Genomic DNA, 18,345 nt, shown 5'->3' with positions numbered 1-18,345 from the left:
TTGCAATCAATCTGTGGTTGCTGTAAAATTGTCACTGTGGCACGTTGTCTTCAATATCCGAGTGGAAGATAAACACATCTGAAACACAACGAAATTTGCTCATATATCAAGTAAAACTGAGGATGATGCCAGATTAGACAGCAGGACTAAAGGCTTTTGAGAATCAACGTTTAGTAAGACGTACTTCGTCGTGAAAATTTTCACTCAATGGCAGAAAGATGTCTTGAAAACAATACCAGTGCATACAAATAGCATGAGTGGACAAAGAATAGACATTGAGAGCAAAGTATAATTGATTTCGGAGAAGACTCTGTCCATTTATCTTCTTTTGCCCCGATGGAGCTGACTATTCAGTTTCCAGTTTGCTGAAGCGATTAGCTTCGAGGCTCTCTAAACTAAAAAAAAGACAGCTATTCCGTTATTATGACATATATTGCTCTTCTTAGGATCCGATACTCTAGAATGCTCGGGAGGCGTGGATACATGGAAGCATCAACCGGAATTTTTTAAATACTTTTGACACTTTTGACATCCTTTTTTTTTAAATTTTGTTATTCTAAGCTTCTCTTCCTGTTTTTTTCTTCCTTTTTTGAAATTAATATGGGATATACAAAGTGCTTTATGCAGACGCAGAGCTGGCAGAACCACCGGACCTATCTAAGTTTACCCACTGTTGTTCAATTATTGCCTTACAGTTGATTTCATTTTTGTACCGTTTTACATTGTAAAAGATGGCCTATTCAAACTTATCTCCTTTAATCGGTCTGTTTGCTCGCAACCATTTGTTTACAGTCAAGTTGATCACCTTTAAAATCACAAGGGGATCAAATGCAACACGCGGATTTTGCGTGACTAGGTATGCCATTACTGGAAGTCACCGAAGATAATCCGCGTTTTGCTCGTAGCATTCGGTATAATAAATGTCTCGTTTGCCATCTTTGTGAATATAAACCACCAAAATTTTTGACAAAATTTGCGTTTTTTAATAGTTTCTCAACCTGAACAAATAATGTTGATTGCGAATTTAAATGCAAATTGAGTCTTATGGAACACATTAGAAAAAATGTATAATCGGTTACATTTTATATTGTTCCAGAAAAAATTGCACAAAACAGTAACCCATTTCACTGAAGATTTACAACATCAGATAATCTTTTTGAATTATTTTCAAATGTTTTTTTTAAAAAATTAATTGATCGAACTCATTTTAATCCAATGCGACGTTGCTTACTACTTAACTTTCCCAAAAGTTATGCGAAAACTTTTAACTTCTTTATTTTTCTGACTGTAATTGTTCTTCTATTAAATAGAAACTTCATTGGTTTTCCGGATTTTTTTATTAACACATTCTGTCTTAGTTGGGATTTTTTGACTGATGTGTTGAATGACTTTAGACTTGAGACGAGTAATTTTGTTTGTCGGTCTTTCATCTTCTATCAAACTAGAGCAAACAGTTCCAGGGGTTTATATTCTCGAATTTGTTCTACGACAAATTTTTCTTCTCATACATATAAAGTTCATGAACTAAAGTACAACTTTATTATGGTCACATTATATAATTTTGTTCATCGAACTGTTTTTTCGATATACCAAGTTGAATGCACGGTTTAATATAACAATTAAAAAGAGTGAAGAAGGTGGCTTCCTAAAAGACGTCTCTCTTTTGTTGATTCAATCCGTCCCTTCCCGATTTTTGTCTGCTAAAATTGAGTTTTCGTCAATAATTTCATAGTATTTAGCAGATTCCTTTTTTCCTTGACTTTTTCAAGTAAAGAAACATCTTTTCCCACATTTGTTTTTTGTTCTAAGCACCAAATATTTTGTTTTTCGCTGGATTAAAAAATTGTTAAATACAAAAATCTGCTTTTGTAAAATTCTTGAATTCCCTCGGAGAGAAATGGTAGAGTAGTTTCCCCCCAAAAATCACTGTGTAGTCCAAAAATACGTAAACTGTACAAACATTGTCAATCTCGGGTAAATCATTAGTGTTTGTGATTAACAATTATGGTTGCAAAACTGATCGCTGTAGTACCCCCACATTTTTTGCATAGACTGGATGCCATTCACTTGTACCAAATGTTCTCTCTCCTCTCTCACAAAAAACAAGAGTTCCTTAAAAAAGTAAGAGCCTCCTATTTCATGGCGTTCACAGTTTTGCATAACCAATTTTAAGTCATTGAAAGCCACAAGTTTCCTCGAGCATCACGATAATAGGATAGCCTTAACAACAACTTTTTTCTGAACCCTTTTTTTGTAAGCATCAGATTGTATTTGTGAACAATTTATAGTAACTTAGCGTGGATTACGCTTTCAAAAACATTATTTATCGTTTGTAACAACAAAAAAGGTCAATCATTGCTATAGCTTACTTCGTCCCCTAACCTATAGGTTGGCACTTTTGACAACTGTGAAACAATTTGGAAAAACAATTGCTTTAAAATCATGTTGATCAAAGATGTAAAACATTACAAAACGGCATCTGATTTAATTTTCTTTAATGTGCTGCTAGTGTTGTCGCACCCTGTACATGGTTTCATTTTCAGAGAACAAGCTATTTTCAATACTTCGTTTTACTGACAAATTAACAATCTAACTTACATTTCAAAGACATTAGAGTTCAAAATGAATCCTATTTTTGATTTTAATCGGCAACCCAAACTAATCCTGTCTGCAACCTTTTCCTCAAGACTAACAGGTAGTGCGGGTTTCTATGGGTTATTACCCAGTAGATTTATATAGATTTTATATCCATTTTTTTCTTTTTTGGCACTGCATTGATTTTTTTTACCCAATACATGTCCATTCGCTTTGTTTCGTTGCGTCCATTTGTCCGATATTAGAAATGTCAATGTTTTAAATTCCTATTGCAGTTATTCTCAGCACATGGTATCTTTTTGAAGAAGCTTACATTGTTAAAAATCAACATCGGTTTTTGAATTTTACTTTTCTTATTTGACAAATGTAACGATACTGACGTTTAACAAGAAGTTTGATTAACGTTGCGCAGAATATGTTAAGATATATTGAAGGCATTGCGAAAATGATATCAAAAATTCAGTTCCAAGGTCACAAAGTTGTGATTTAATAATGGATCGCTCCAATTTGAATGTTTGTACTTTTGCAGAGTTATATTTTTCCCCTAAAACTTGCACTCAATTGGATTACGTTAAACTTTGTACAAACTATTTTATGTTCAGAGATTAGCTCAATTTTTGTCGTTTGTTTTGCAGCAATATTGCTTGCAATGTTATCAATGTTGGTCGAATTACTGTTTGTCACTTTTGTAGGAAGAATGTTTTTGAGTAACTAAGGGATAAAACTTTGGGTAGATTTCTTTGATCTAATCATTTTATTTAACACAGTTCTTTACATCGTCACAGGAAACTGGTAAAAATGTGTATCCATAAAACTCGATAATTTTTTTTCAAGAATGTCAATAAACTTTTTCCAAATTTTTGTGAGTATTGTGCTATCGTTATTTGTATATCATGCTTTCTTATCATAAAGATTCATAATCTTCGGTTTTTTCCTTAATGCCATAAATGAAGTTTTGAATTACTGATCGACTCGTAATTGGTGTCAGCCTCATTCGAGAAAATTTAATATGCTGCAGTGACCTAGACTTTCATTCATTTTTTTTTTACTTTTTGAGACTTCTTCACCCATCGTCAAACATATCATTGTTATCAGGAAAAAGTTCTGTGCCAAAATCTTGCAATGATTTTGCTTACTTCAGTTTTTTCCTTAGTTTTGGAGAGATTTTTAGATGTTTTTCGATCTCTCTTCTTTGGATTCCTTTATCCAAATTGCAATTAAGAGTTAAGCATTGTCGCAAGTAGTTTTGTAACACTTCTTGTTCTTGGATATGAACAGTAAATTTTCCTTGAGTATAAATCTTGTCAATATCTTTCCTATGCTTCACCACATGTGCTCTTTTTTCGTTTTGTGTTTTCACTAGTTTTGGCGGTACAGAATTTGCTGAATATGCTACAACCCAATCTTCAAGCATAATTCATCAGAGCCGAATCTGCGTTTGTAAGTCGCTCCCTTATGCATAATAGCTTAATTGTTGTTAATAGTAATAACTGTACATTTGAACTAATAATTGATTGCTCAACATCGTCTTTGGTGAAATTTTTAAGAAAACTGACAAGCATATTGGCGGGTTTTTCCAGATTCAATTAGAGCCCAAGATTCACTCTCATTCACTATAATGCCCAGGTAGTCTATCGGCAATAACTGAAAATCACTAAAATCATTGTTTCTGAAAATCAAGGGTAAAATTTAAAAAAAATGAACCGTTTTTGGAATTGCATCACTCTTTATCATTGACTGTTTTATATAATAAATAAAAGTCTCAAAAACTATGGAGGATAAGTGATTAAACGAAGTCCAGTTTTTCTACATTATTGAGCGTGTTTTTTTTATTTCAGTCCCAACTACTGTCTGGAAAAGTCACTAACTATGCCTCATTGGAAGTGACGATAACATCTAATACTGCTGGTGGAACCACATACTAGACAAGTAAGGAACCACATCTCAGATGCTGGATTTATTTTGTGGTAGTAAACTCTCGGGCTCATGGATGGGTTAAAAATGGCATGGCAAAGATAGTAGAACAGTTTTGTCTCCATTGCTTGACAGGGACTGATCAACCATCACATCTAGAGCCCCACATTTAGATAAATGTAGTCCCACAGCTGTAATTGGGCTGCGGGTGGTGTGTTTTTAACAGAAGGCTACATTTTCACCTAATCCTTCAATCGTCCCAATAATGGAACGTCTTCAGTTGTTTATTGGCCAGTTAGTTTTTGTTCCGTATGAGAAGATGGGAACACAGAACCAACATATTCAATGTTAACTTAATGAGCTGATCTATGTTTTCCAACACCAGTTTTTTCGTTGAAAGGCACGTCTTGTCCCCAGAGGTATCTGGCTTCTAAGATTTTAAAATGTCTTTACTTATAGTTAATTGCAGCGAATAAAATCTTTTTCAGAAAATTTTATTATTTGCCTGATGAATGAAAGGGTCGCAAGAAGTTTCGGGGATAAAAAAGCGATATCGAAGAATCCGAGGCGCTCTTTGTTCATCATTCACAATTTGTTAAATGCCGAGAAGATATTTTGTTTGTTTTGGCGCATTTTGGCGAAACAAGATGGAACAAAAACACCAGATCCAAAAACATTATCCATTTTAACAATTCAGTACGGACTTTTGATTTACCATAGCCTGTAATTGTTCATACTGAATTCCAAGCTGCAGCCTAATTGTAAAATTGTTAGAAGTTCACTCAACTCCGGCTTTGGTATTTGCACAAGTACCATATTCAAGATAACGGTTGTGTGAAGAGGTGCGGATTTTTTTTCTTTTTCAGTACTAGGAGACAAATGGTCGGAAAAACTAACGTGGACACAATGGTCTCCTTGTTGTACACCCGGCAGACTATAGCCAGTTGAACGACGGAGAAAAAATCACTTTATTAGAAATCACAGAAGGACGCAAAAAACTCTATAATAGGAATTTAATTTTTCGCCGCCTTGAGGATACTTCTACGCGTGAGTGAGTTGAACCCGTCACTGAGCACAATTAGGGCTATGAAAAGCTGAAGTTTTAATTATTCCTATGGAATTAATGATTAAATGAAAGTCAAAATGTATTAAAAGAAGACCTCATTGAATTTGGTACTTTATACGAAAAGCGTGATATAAAAATGCTGAGAGCTGTCGATGTCATTTTACGGTGAGAAGGTCGACAGAGGAGAAGTTTTTCATCCACTATTGATGCGATGACAGCAGTTGCAAATCGATAAACTTTCTTAATAAAACCCTATAAATACTGTAAAAGCTACACAAGTTGCAAAAAGCGTTAGACTAATTTGTTTACCACACACTTCTCGCCATTTTGCTCTTTGGTAGAAAAATGTTTCAATCATCATAAGAGGAGATCAATAGGCTTAGCTGCAGGCTTGTGACTCTGGCGTGGTAATTTTCATACGCTCCCCTAGCTCAAATTCTCAATTTGAACTTTAGGAATGACTTTGTTTAGCTAAAAGAAGCGCTAAGCAGAAAAAAGATCTCCAAAAAATCTGTGAACAAATTTTTTTTGTGACTCTGATTATTACTAAAGTTTAAGCCAGAGCAAAAGTTCAAACAAAGATTGTATGGTTTTTTCACGCGCTAGTCCAGACACTTGTCTGAATTTTTGCATTCACTTGACGTTTGAATACTCTAAAATCGTTTTAACGTTTCATAGGCGGTTGGAACACATTTTGCTTATTTCCTCTTTGTCTTGTATTTTTTTTACAATTTTTTGCCAATTATCTTGGAACATGCTCGACCAAAATGAGTTAAAAAAGACTTTGCCCTGATTTGAAAGAGATCCTCGATGATCAAAAAGTAAATATGTCGCAAAAAATGATCATTTATTATCGTGCTGCAATGCACGGTCTCTCTATAATTCTTTTTTGAAAAATTTGTTTATACACTCTTTTGTCAGTTAATTTCCTAATACGAATTAGTTGTACTAACCATTATTTTTGGCAACTTGTGACTTCTCCAGTATTTTCATGATTTGCTAATTCAGCATTTTATTAATTATTGCAATTTTTCTGTTTTTATACACTAATAAAAAACTACATTGATTTTTCGGAAGATATGCAAAACTTTTGAAATGATTTTTTTTTCACCTAACAGATAATAGGTCTAAATGTTCTGCACACAAACTAACGTTCGTACTCAATTTTTATGGATGCTGAACCCATCATGATTGCTTTATCTGATAAGTTTATTAAACAGGCCAGTTCAGAGGGCTATTTTGCAAAAAGGAAAGCAAAACACTCCATTGTTAAGTCAAGCGAGAAAAATTTAGCAATAAAGGAATTGGGTCTGCTTAAATGACCCATGAACAGAACTTCGTTTTAATGAACAGTTTTTGAGCCAACTTTTGAAGAGAGTGAGCTTGACCGTGTTTATCTATGAAAAGACATCAAAAAGTTGGCATAACAAAAAAAATATACATAAATTAAGTATGATTTCAAAGACCCCTTGACTTTTTGTGTGGTTTCATAGAGACCAGATCTCACTAATGTTGTCATTTTTGGTTTTGTCCTTATTGTTAAAACAATTTTTCAGAGATAATTTTTCTCAATGTTTTCTGAGATCTTTGCGGTCTTGGCAAACATCTGTAGTTTTCATTCAAGAGATCATTCGTATTTTGTTTGGCGTTCATCAGTCAGGTTTATTACTTTTGGCTTTCAAAATAAATTTGAACTTTGTTATCCTCGATATTGAAAAGACCACGCCACTTCATTTCCATTCTGTGCATAAATTAGATAATTTCCTTCGGGACTAAATCTGACTTCAATGGGATGAACAATTAGAAGCAACCGAAAACTATAAAATAAAACGAAAAACCATCTTAACATAGTAAACTTGGAAACAATAAATATTCAATTTCGATTGCAGAAAATGTGATAAGATTCTTAATGTGTTTTTCTATCAACTTATTGTGAATTAATAACCGCCCATTTTTCCAATGTTTCTAAATCACTATAATTTCGGATAAATATTGGTGTAATATTGAATTTTAACCCAAAGCGATCGAAAACAGAGAAAGCTTGTTTGAAATTAAATGAAATGAAAGAACGACTAAACATTTGTGTACTTGTCGTCTTTCTCTCAAAATACGGTGAGTAAAATGCTTGAAAGATTTTTCTTCGTGGCTAGGTTAGTAACTTTTAGCGAGAACTGTAATATGTTTCAAACTGCAATGAAATCAAAATCTTGACAAAAATTGAACATGATTATGAAAAAAAAACTGAAAACAGACAACTAGAGCCATGATTTCCATTGACTGGATGCGCATATTATCAGTTCTATATCCATGAAAGACTGGAAAATTTTGATTTCATGATTGGAAGTCGCAGAAAATTATTATTAAAAAAGGTGAGTAATTTATTTATCTAAATAACAATTGTTTTTCTGGCCATGTTAGTATTTTTTACCCAGAACTAAAGTAGCTGAAAACTGAGAATTGGTGTAACTAAGTAATAATGAAGAAAAAAGAAGTATTGTTGAATTGCGTTTGCATGTACTGCTAAAATCCATCAATTAGAAAAGAACTGAAAGGATAATAACTTCTTGCTTGGAAGATAATATTTGAAAAGCTATCATGGTTTTTGCGTCATTTAAAGTTATGCAGATCCATTGCAACGGATGCTCTCCTATCAAAGGCAAGGAAATCTTTACACCATCCAGTACGTTTCAGCGATTTCAAATCTTTCCGGATATTACATTTTTGTGTTCAATTCTTTGAACTTTACTATCCGCTATACAGTAGAACACCGATGCACTACTTGATACCCAATTAGTCCCAATAACTAATCGTTTAGCATTGCTGCTCGAAATTTTTTCCCCTCGGAATAACAAAAAACACTTCTAAGTTAAAAGAATCAATTTTTGCCAGACTTTTGGTTAATAGATCAACTTATGAAACAAAAATCAGAAAATCCTATATAATAAATTGTAGCAGTATAACATGGCTATAGTTGGGCAAAGTTTTAATCTGCTAAAGTCAACAGTGTTTAATAAGGAGGTCTTACAAGATTGAAATCCAACAATAAAAATAATGTTGAATATCTGAAGGTTTTGCCCTTATCTGGTTTCAATAATATATTCGATAAGGGTGCAGCCGGTGAGTGAAGGTGACTCTATAACTTAAACAAAGGTTCACTTACGTAAGATTTTTGTTACTCAGAAAGAAAACGTGAGAAAATCAAAGTTAAGTTCCTTGTCAACAAGTCAAAATTAGTGAAACTGTACAATCACTAAGGTGATCTACAGGACCAAGAAATGGTAACAGTTAATTTAAAGCTCAAGGAATTGTGCTTCAATACGAAACGTATGTGAATTTAATTTGACTCAATTAACGAGTTTACACTGAGATTTGGTAGTTTTCAAGCATTTTTTGTGCTGTTAGTCAAATGGTTTGCTGTCAAAATTGCGTCTTTGATTAGACAGAGACAACTACGTATTCCAAACGCCGAATGCACTGTTCGGCGTTTGGAATACCTTACACGACGCTCCGCGATCTCTTAATTGTTATGATTATAGCAAATTTCATTGCAACTAGCATACCAAACTCGATATATCGAACTCTATTTAAGCTCAATTTATTGTAATAATAGATTCGCTTTTGTAATTCAAGGACACCTGGCAATGATCGTTTGGTGATATTCCGGTAGTTCTTGTGTTTTTAATTTTACTTCATGAATGTTAATCGATACTGAAATTAGTTTCTAAATATGTATGTTGACAAAATGAACAAATGGTTTTGGCTTCGATGGAAAGTAGCATTGATTTTTGTTTGTCATGATGATTAACTTCACAGCCTGATTTGGTCTTGAGTTTGTTTGCTTAGTTAAAAAGCTGGACTTCAAAATACGTGATAAAGTGCTGAACATCTTAGGCCAGAACAAGTGTTACAGCATTTTTCCTTTCCAAAAGTCTATAAGACTGGAGTTGTGTCTCTGATAAGAAAAATTGACTGAACAAAAATGACTTAAGAATAAAAATTGAAGTTCGGATAAAATTCCGAACTAAAAATCAAGTTTAGAGGGTCGGAGCAAAAAAAAGTGATATATTTCAGAGTTTTCACGTTCACTTTATTAATTGTGTTTCCACATTGCAAGCTGAGAAAGTGCAAAATTACAATAAAAGCATAATATTCAGGCCTAATGTTCGTCTACTGGCACATAAATCTATTTTCAGAGGAATTGGTTGTGAATTGAAGGCCATTTCACAAGATTAAAAATAATACGTAGTCCAATTGAATAATGTTCTAGGATTCATAATTAGAACGGAAGCCACAAACAAGAGTGAAATAAAAAAAAATTGTACATGCAGAAGCTTGCAAAATATTTTTCCCGATAGCGGGTGAATAGAAAGGCTTAATTTTTTCTGTTCAAGAAAAAAACTCTTCAACTATAAAGATTCATTTTCTTGGACGTAAATTTTCTGATTCTATGCAATCAAGGAAAAATCTGTGTGGTTTCCAAATTTGCTAAAGTTGATATTAAATTACAACAAACAGACCTTTCGCAATTAAAAACACAATGTAATTTGTTCTAATTAACTGATTTTTAATTTATGGAAGCACTCACAGCGAAAACTTATTGATAGTTCCAAAGCAGTTTTTTTCAGAATTTCATTAGTTGAGGAATACCTGGCAATTTGTAATGATAAAGATTTAAGGTTTGTCAGCAAATTTTTGTCAAATTTGTTTCTGAAGCCTTTTCAAACTTCGTTTTCTTTTCTAAACTTTCAAAATTAAAACATTGGGTGCAAAAATTTGATTCAATCTAGGTCCAAAAGTCAATTGCAGGAACAGATATTCTCCTGAAGAGTGAGAGTTTTTTTTCGCTGACCTCACGTAAAATAATTTTAAGAAGCAGATCGACGCTCTGTAGGTTTCGACAAAAACGTCTGTGTTATTACGGTTTAAGTGTTTTTTGGGGCATCAAAATCTGCATTCGACAAGCGAGGAACATCAATGAACTAGTTATCATATCTTTACTCATCTGTGTCCTCTTAAAAACTAGAGCAAGTCTAAATTGAATACTGTTAGATTGTTGGAAATCTAAAAGAGGAATAGATAAAAAAGACAACAGATGAAAATAACTTAAGCGCAGTGGAGAGTGAGGCAAATAAAAAGTTTTGTTTTGATTCCCTGGTCAAGGCTTTTTTTATCACCAGCGTCGGTGACCAGCAAAAATCCCTCTTGCGCAATACTTTCCTATATTTACAATAAACTAGACAGTTTATTCAGAACTGAACTAAATAATCAATCAGAGATAAATTTTGACAGGAACTGATAAAAGCTTTAGAAAGTAACAGTTATTTTTCTCATTCCAATAAACATTCGGTTCAACATATTATAGCCTAAGTTTTTTGCTACCACAAATACTCAAAAAAATATGGAACAAGTAAAGCGATATTTAATAGGCTTAAAAATGCTTTAATGAAAAAAATTTAATGAATGTGAGAACAATAGATCATATGATGGAAAAGGAAAAGATATCTAGAAGCAGGTGCGGGACCAGAGTTTTTCATCTTACCAACTTTGGTCGGGTTATTCATCCGGGTTACTAACGGGTGAAAAAACTCATTAACAGACTCTGTCAACTACTATATCACTAGTTCAACCACAACCAACCCTTTCTATAATTCGATCTGTATCTTGTGCATATTCTGAAAAGAGTTGTTTTCAGAGCTCATTCTATCTGATAACAGCCCTTACAAGATTTAGGATTGTCGCATCATAAGATAGAGATCCAATTTCAGAGTCTGAAAAAAATAGAAGAACTGAAGAGACTGAACTTTGAGAAAGATTGTCTGCTATAGACGAGGAGCAATTAAGACTAAAGTACAATTAAGACTAAGTAGTATTTCCTATTGTTTAGATGAAGCTTCGGAAATTCTTTTCTGATATACTCAGGGGACAAAGAAACAGAACAAGGTCTGCTTTTCTGAATACAATGAATTATCACTGTTGCGTCCTTTTAAAACTTCCTGTTAACTCTCCATCAACCCCCATAGCGCGGTACAATTAGGCCTTTCATAGCCAATGACCGACACAAGTTGTTCTGGTATCCTCGTTGAAATTGTTCACATGATTCCATCAACGTTATGGTATCGAGATCTTAGTGGAAAAAGATGGAACTTAAATTCAATCATATTAATGATAATTCGTCAAGTAGTTGATTTTATCATCTAAGTTGGAGTCTCAAACTTGGATCTTTATTTCTAACTGCTCAATAAAAAGTTTATCTTGCAAGATTCGTGCAGGATCTTTGGAGGGCTAACTTGTCTGACTAGAACTCGCGTGGGTTGAGCACTTCATCATGTCTAGGTACTAGATTTTTTGAAGGTAACTAGCGGATGTTACTCTGTAGCTAGAAATGTGGCATCTTTTCCTTTTGCAGGTAACGTCCGTGCCCAGAAGTGTTTTGTACCCTCTATCAACATGCAGAACTCGGGATCAAGTTGGGAATTCGCAGTGGATAAATCAATCGCTGAAAAGTCAAAGTTCAAAGCTTCAGTTAGCATCGACTGCCGAGATTCAAAAGCCGTCACTTACTATTGGTCAGGTCGGAGCGAGAGTGAGAGTGCAATGACGTCATACGGATACAAAAACAAACCAAAATACAGCAGAGGCCGTTTCAAGTTTTCTAATGAGAAGTACATGATGTGTCTGAATGTAACGTTTGTTCTTTATCCAGAACTAACCAGCGAAGCTTGTGGTTACTACAATTACATAATTCCGGACCCAGTTTGTGAAATCAGTGGCGAAGTCACTGAATCCCACGATGTCATGGAGATGCTGGTTTTGGACGCATCTGGCACCTATGATCCGATGGACCACTCAAAAACCCCTTCAAGTATGGAGCCAGATCCCTTGACTTATGAGTGGTTCTGCTCAACTGACATTGAGAGACCATCATTATCTGGCTTCAAATGAACACAAACTTGTTATCATGGTTTTGATTTGTGATTGATTCTGGTTTGATAGCAAATAGATTGATAATTGGATAACTTAGAGAAGATGCATAGGAATATTTTGGTTGCATGTGCTAGAGCTGAAAAATTCTTGGATCTCACTTTATTTTCAGGGAAGAATTATTAAACGTTAAAATCCAAGTGTTGATTTTAGGAAAACCAGGACTACCACATTCTTGGAATTTTTGCCTTATTCTAAGTACGAATTCTGCGTCTAAAAATGTTTTTAACACAGGCCAAAAAACCACGCTCGGCTCTGTACAGCTCATCGAGATCAATTGATCAAACCAAATTTTGCGTCCAGTGTAATCGAATCAAATTTCACTTCTAGAATTAGAAATTGATTTTAAATTGCTTATTATCGATAATCATGCGGAATATAATTCATTTGATTTGATTTTTTTTTATGAAAACTTTTTTATGGTCCTTGATATTTCCATTAAAATATGAGCTGAGATTTTTAGAACAATGGGTTGTTGTATGCATTTTTACCTCACCCAATGAGAGGAATTAAAATACGCCCTGTTAAGTTCAGACTCGCTCATAAGGGGTAGCTAAACAGTGGTATATGGTGTTACAATTTGATTGTCCTTGCTTTGAAGATGAAATTTTCGAATGTTTTTGGAGTAAAGATGAGAGTTTATATTGAGATTTCTTATTGAAAAAAAGTAATTACATAGATTCATTTCTTCATTATATAGCGCCAAAACAATTAACTACCACTGAAATAAACAAATAAACAAATTATAACTTCTCACTGCTCGTGCAACATAGCTAAGTAATTAAATGCAACGAACAGCTGAGCTTGTTGTTATTTGCGGCTCTTCCTCTGCTGCTTGACTTTTTGTTTTTTTTTAAATTGCATTAATCATGATGTTTATCAACGCCAATCCCAAAGGCAAAAAATCACTCAGACGCAAACCGATCAAACATTTGATGTTATTTGATACATTGAGCCAGCTAAATTTCGATCATAACTGATATGTAAGTAGTATAAGTAAATGACTAGTAGTAGTACTAGGGGGGGGGTCACGCACTGTAAAAAAACGACCCCCTCTAAATCTTTACATTTGACCACTAAAATTCTTCAGAAAAGCCCTTGGGCGCGATGGTACAATATATGAAGACAAAATCAGAACATGAGTTTGGAAAAATTGTCTAGCAAGATCATTTTTCAAATTACAGTTCCAGTAAACAGACGTTAAGTAAAATCGATAAAACTGTTTCAATGAGTACCCGAGTTACGAGAAACGAAAGTGATGGGGGTATTACAAACTTGGTTTTTGATGATGGAAACCGAGAGACACCTCCATGGCGTTGCTGTTCCAATACCGTAGTCCCTCGATCAGAGATTATATTTTTCGTTCAAGTGAGTATTATAGTGCTCATGATTAGTCTCTGTTTTGCCAAGCTATTCTTGAAATCGGAGAGTTGCGAAGAGAAATCAATTTGGATTGCACTGCTTTCGAGTCTGTTTGATTATATTTTACCAAATCCTAAATTATGAATAAAGTCATTCCCACAAACGATAGGATCTTCATGGCGGTTGTAGGCCCAAGTGGTTCTGGGAAAACTGACCTCATATTCAACATGTTGCAAGGTAGGTCCTTTTACCCAGCATTTCTCTAAATTTATTACTTCTACAAAGAGTTCCAGGACACATTTACAGCTATGCAACAAAAAAACGCAAAAAAAACGCACATTGAGCTCATCAAGTATTCGGGATTGGATATAACGAAAAAGCTTTCGGACTGTCGGCTTGTTTATGATGACTCATGCGAGGAAATCTTTAACGACAAAGAGTTTGTGAAAATAGCAACGTCAGGAAGACACAGAAAACTTCATGTGATCTACGTCAAACACAATTTATTCCAACAGCGTAAATGGTCGCGGACAATTGATCTATACACAACTCATATAGTTTTATTCAAATCATTGCGTGACATTCAGCAAATAGAATACCTCGGAAAACATTTAAACTGTCTCCAATTACTCAAGGACCCATACAAATTAGCAACAGCTCAACCCTATGGACATTTAATCATTGACCTGGATCCTAAAACAATTCAAGGCCTACGATTTTCTTCACAACTCATTGGTCCCGAACCATCAGTATTCTATATTCCTTCGGAGGAAGCTGTTATTACACCAATTACGAATGAAAAAGAGACATTTGCGTATGCTGAAGCGCTGGTGCGTTAACAGCAACCCCAAATCGAAAAGCAAGAGAATTTTTCTAGCCCAAGATATTGAATTCATTTGGTTCCTAAGCGATTATGTAATGAACGTGCTCTCTGGTGTTGTCCCAATCAACAAGAAAAAACTACAACAATTCAAACCTCAACTACGACAACTTTCTGAAAAATATTTCAGTGCGCTGGAAAGAAGTAAGTTATTCCAGACAACGAGAGGGCATTCTCTGATTCAACTAATTGCCAGACCCTGTCTAGAGTATCTACAGAAAAATGCCAACTGAGGAATTTGTGCTCATTCCTCGCAACATGTTTACAACTGAACAACCCCAAGTTGCGCAAATATTAAACAATCCACTAACAAAAAACAAGTCGAAACAACTATCGTTTCTACAAAGAACTTCAAAACAAGAGCCACCAGAAGCGGTCATACAGCAGAACAAAGAGCAACAAACAGATGACGTCATGGTTTCTGATGAAGAAGAAAAGCAACAAAGTATCCCAGACGACACTAAACGAAAAGAGTTTGATGAAATCAGTCAGAGTGTGATCGATGATTTAGATTTTCTTGATAAAGACAAATTTGGAAAAGCCAAAATTGATTTTGAAGGAAATCAACGGATCACGCAACATTTCACTAGACTTTGTAGGTAAAATCCTGATTAATGGAAGGAACACCGACATTACAGCATCAACTTTCCTCTACGCTTTACAACAAACATCATCAAAACTTTTGCCTGACGATTATCAAGTATTGAATTATTTGAACCTTGCACCACATCTCACTTGTAATACTTACGCAAAGAATTTCATAAAAATTCCGAAAGAGCAAAAACTACGTCAGTTTCCAGATGGAGCAGCCAGTGAACAAAAACCTGCTATCGAGAGAGCAGAAAAAACAGAGACTGCTAGCTTTGATGAGGAAGGCTTCGCAGACGCAGAAGAAGAAATTAAAACGCCAACAGGCTGGAAAACTCCATTCAGCGGAAATCAAAAAAACTAAATAAAGTTTACACGAAAGGAAAAGCAGCATTTGGAAATGTTGCTAACCTAAAAGAGGAAAGCGGCTTTTCCAACAAAAAATTGAAAAATTCCTTCAATCGAAGAACTCATACACTAAATATCGACAATTCCGGAAAAGTTTTCCACGATTAAAGATAGTTGTTTACAGAATAAACGAAATCTGGTCCATGGATGTAGCCTATATGGACAAAATAGCCAAGCACAACATTGGTGTCGAATACCTATTGATTGCAGTTGACGTTTTATCACGCTATTTACGTGTTCAACCTCTCAGAACGATGTATACGAAGGATTGCGTTGAAGCCTTCAAACAAATGATAGAGACGAAACAACCAGAGAAAGTGTGGACAGACAAAGGCACCCAATTCAAGGGCGAGTTCAAAACATTCTGAGAAAACAGAAAGATTCATTTGTATACAACCGAAAACGAAACCAAATCTGCGTTTGCGAAAAGAAATATTCGATCACTTAAAAACATTATATACAGATACTTGGAAGAAAAATGGACATGGAACTATATGAAGGAGCTTCCCAATTTCGTAAATATCATTAAGAGCCGTGTTAACCGCGTTACAAACTTAGCCCCAAATAAAGTTTTCAAAAAATATGAACCATTTTTAATTTCGATTGCTTTGGACAACAATAAATATAAGCCACGATTCGAAGAGGGGGACCCGGTACGAATAGCGAAACCAGACGAAACCTTCAAAAAAGTTACACTCAGAATTATACAGACGAAATTTTCACAGTACTAAGATTGGCGACAACAAGTCCACCTACCTACAATCTGATTGACGCAAGCAACGTTAAAATCCTAGGGAAGTTTTACGAACCGGAATTAGTACAAGTTGATGCGCTAAACACTGGAGAGGAGCAATGAGAGGGCATTCTCTGATTCAACTAATTGCCAGACCCTATCTAGATTATCTACAGAAAAATGCCAACTGAGGAATTTGTGCTCATTCCTCGCAACATGTTTACAACTGAACAACCCCAAGTTGCGCAAATATTAAACAATCCACTAACAAAAAACAAGTCGAAACAACTATCGTTTCTACAAAGACCTTCAAAACAAGAGCCACCAGAAGCGGTCATACAGCAGAACAAAGAGCAACAAACAGATGACGTCATGGTTTCTGATGAAGAAGAAAAGCAACAAAGTATCCCAGACGACACTAAACGAAAAGAGTTTGATGAAATCAGTCAGAGTGTGATCGATGATTTAGATTTTCTTGATAAAGACAAATTTGGAAAAGCAAAAATTGATTTTGAAGGAAATCAACGGATCACGCAACATTTCACTAGACTTTGTAGGTAAAATCCTGATTAATGGAAGGAACACCGACATTACAGCATCAACTTTCCTCTACGCTTTACAACAAACATCATCAAAACTTTTGCCTGACGATTATCAAGTATTGAATTATTTGAACCTTGCACCACATCTCACTTGTAATACTTACGCAAAGAATTTCATAAAAATTCCGAAAGAGCAAAAACTACGTCAGTTTCCAGATGGAGCAGCCAGTGAACAAAAACCGGCTATCGAGAGAGCAGAAAAAACAGAGACTGCTAGCTCTGATGAGGAAGGCTTCGCAGACGCAGAAGAAGAAATTAAAACGCCAACAGGCTGGAAAACTCCATTCAGCGGAAATCAAAAAACTAAATAATGTTCACACGAAAGGAAAAGCAGCATTTGGAAGTGTTGCTAACCTAAAAGAGGAAAGCGGCTTTTCCAACAAAAAAATGAAAAATTCCTTCAATCGAAGAACTCATACACTAAATATCGACAATTCCGGAAAAGTTTTCCACGATTAAAGATAGTTGTTTACAGAATAAACGAAATCTGGTCCATGGATGTAGCCTATATGGACAAAATAGCCAAGCACAACATTGGTGTCGAATACCTATTGATTGCAGTTGACGTTTTATCACGCTATTTACGTGTTCAACCTCTCAGAACGATGTATTCGAAGGATTGCGTTGAAGCCTTCAAACAAATGATAGAGACGAAACAACCAGAGAAAGTGTGGACAGACAAAGGCACCCAATTCAAGGGCGAGTTCAAAACATTCTGAGAAAACAGAAAGATTCATTTGTATACAACCGAAAACGAAACCAAAACTGCGTTTGCGAAAAGAAATATTCGATCACTTAAAAACATTATATACAGATACTTGGAAGAAAAATGGACATGGAACTATATAAAGGAGCTTCCCAATTTCGTAAATATCATTAAGAGCCGTGTTAACCGCGTTACAAAGTTAGCCCCAAATAAAGTATTCAAAAAATATGAACCATTTTTAATTTCGATTGCTTTGGACAACAATAAATATAAGCCACGATTCGAAGAGGGGGTCCTAGTACGAATAGCGAAACCAGACGAAACCTTCAAAAAAAGTTACACTCAGAATTATACAGACGAAATTTTCACAGTACTAAGATTGGCTACAACAAGTCCACCTACCTACAATCTGATTGACGCAAGCAACGTTAAAATCCTAGGGAAGTTTTACGAACCGGAATTAGTACAAGTTGATGCGTTAAACACTGGAGAGGAGCAATGATTTCTAAC

The 18,345-nt window shown here is 34.9% G+C and overlaps 2 protein-coding genes across 2 annotated transcripts in view; both read left to right on the top strand.

Moving 5' to 3' along the window:
* The window catches only part of LOC142354120 (uncharacterized), a 6,527-nt gene extending 2,007 nt beyond the window's left edge, over positions 1 to 4,520 (top strand). Inside the window, exon 4 of the mRNA XM_075406389.1 lies at positions 4,434 to 4,520. Coding sequence (XP_075262504.1) covers positions 4,434 to 4,520 — 87 coding nt within the window. The remainder of the gene's footprint in view (positions 1 to 4,433) is intronic.
* A 3,086-nt stretch (positions 4,521 to 7,606) lies between these two features.
* On the top strand, positions 7,607 to 12,651 carry LOC142354414 (uncharacterized). Its single transcript, XM_075406697.1, has 2 exons — positions 7,607 to 7,687; positions 11,982 to 12,651. The coding sequence occupies exons 1-2, from the start codon at positions 7,636 to 7,638 to the stop codon at positions 12,515 to 12,517; spliced, it is 588 nt and encodes a 195-aa protein (XP_075262812.1). The 5' UTR covers positions 7,607 to 7,635; the 3' UTR covers positions 12,518 to 12,651.
* Positions 12,652 to 18,345: the final 5,694 nt, after the last annotated feature.

Source organism: Convolutriloba macropyga, chromosome 15, assembly GCF_964194025.1.
Source record: "Convolutriloba macropyga chromosome 15, txConMacr16.3, whole genome shotgun sequence".
Taxonomy (NCBI): domain Eukaryota; kingdom Metazoa; phylum Xenacoelomorpha; order Acoela; family Convolutidae; genus Convolutriloba; species Convolutriloba macropyga.
The sequence above is the reverse complement of the archived record's forward strand: the minus strand, read 5'-3'. Positions and strand labels throughout refer to the sequence as shown.

Bases quoted from the DNA above. Each gene is read 5' to 3' on its own strand.
- LOC142354414 (XM_075406697.1), top strand. From the start codon at position 7,636: ATGAAAGAACGACTAAACATTTGTGTACTTGTCGTCTTTCTCTCAAAA. The intron at 7,688-11,981 runs GTGAGTAAAATG...TTCCTTTTGCAG, and splicing joins CGTCTTTCTCTCAAAATACG to GTAACGTCCGTGCCCAGAAG.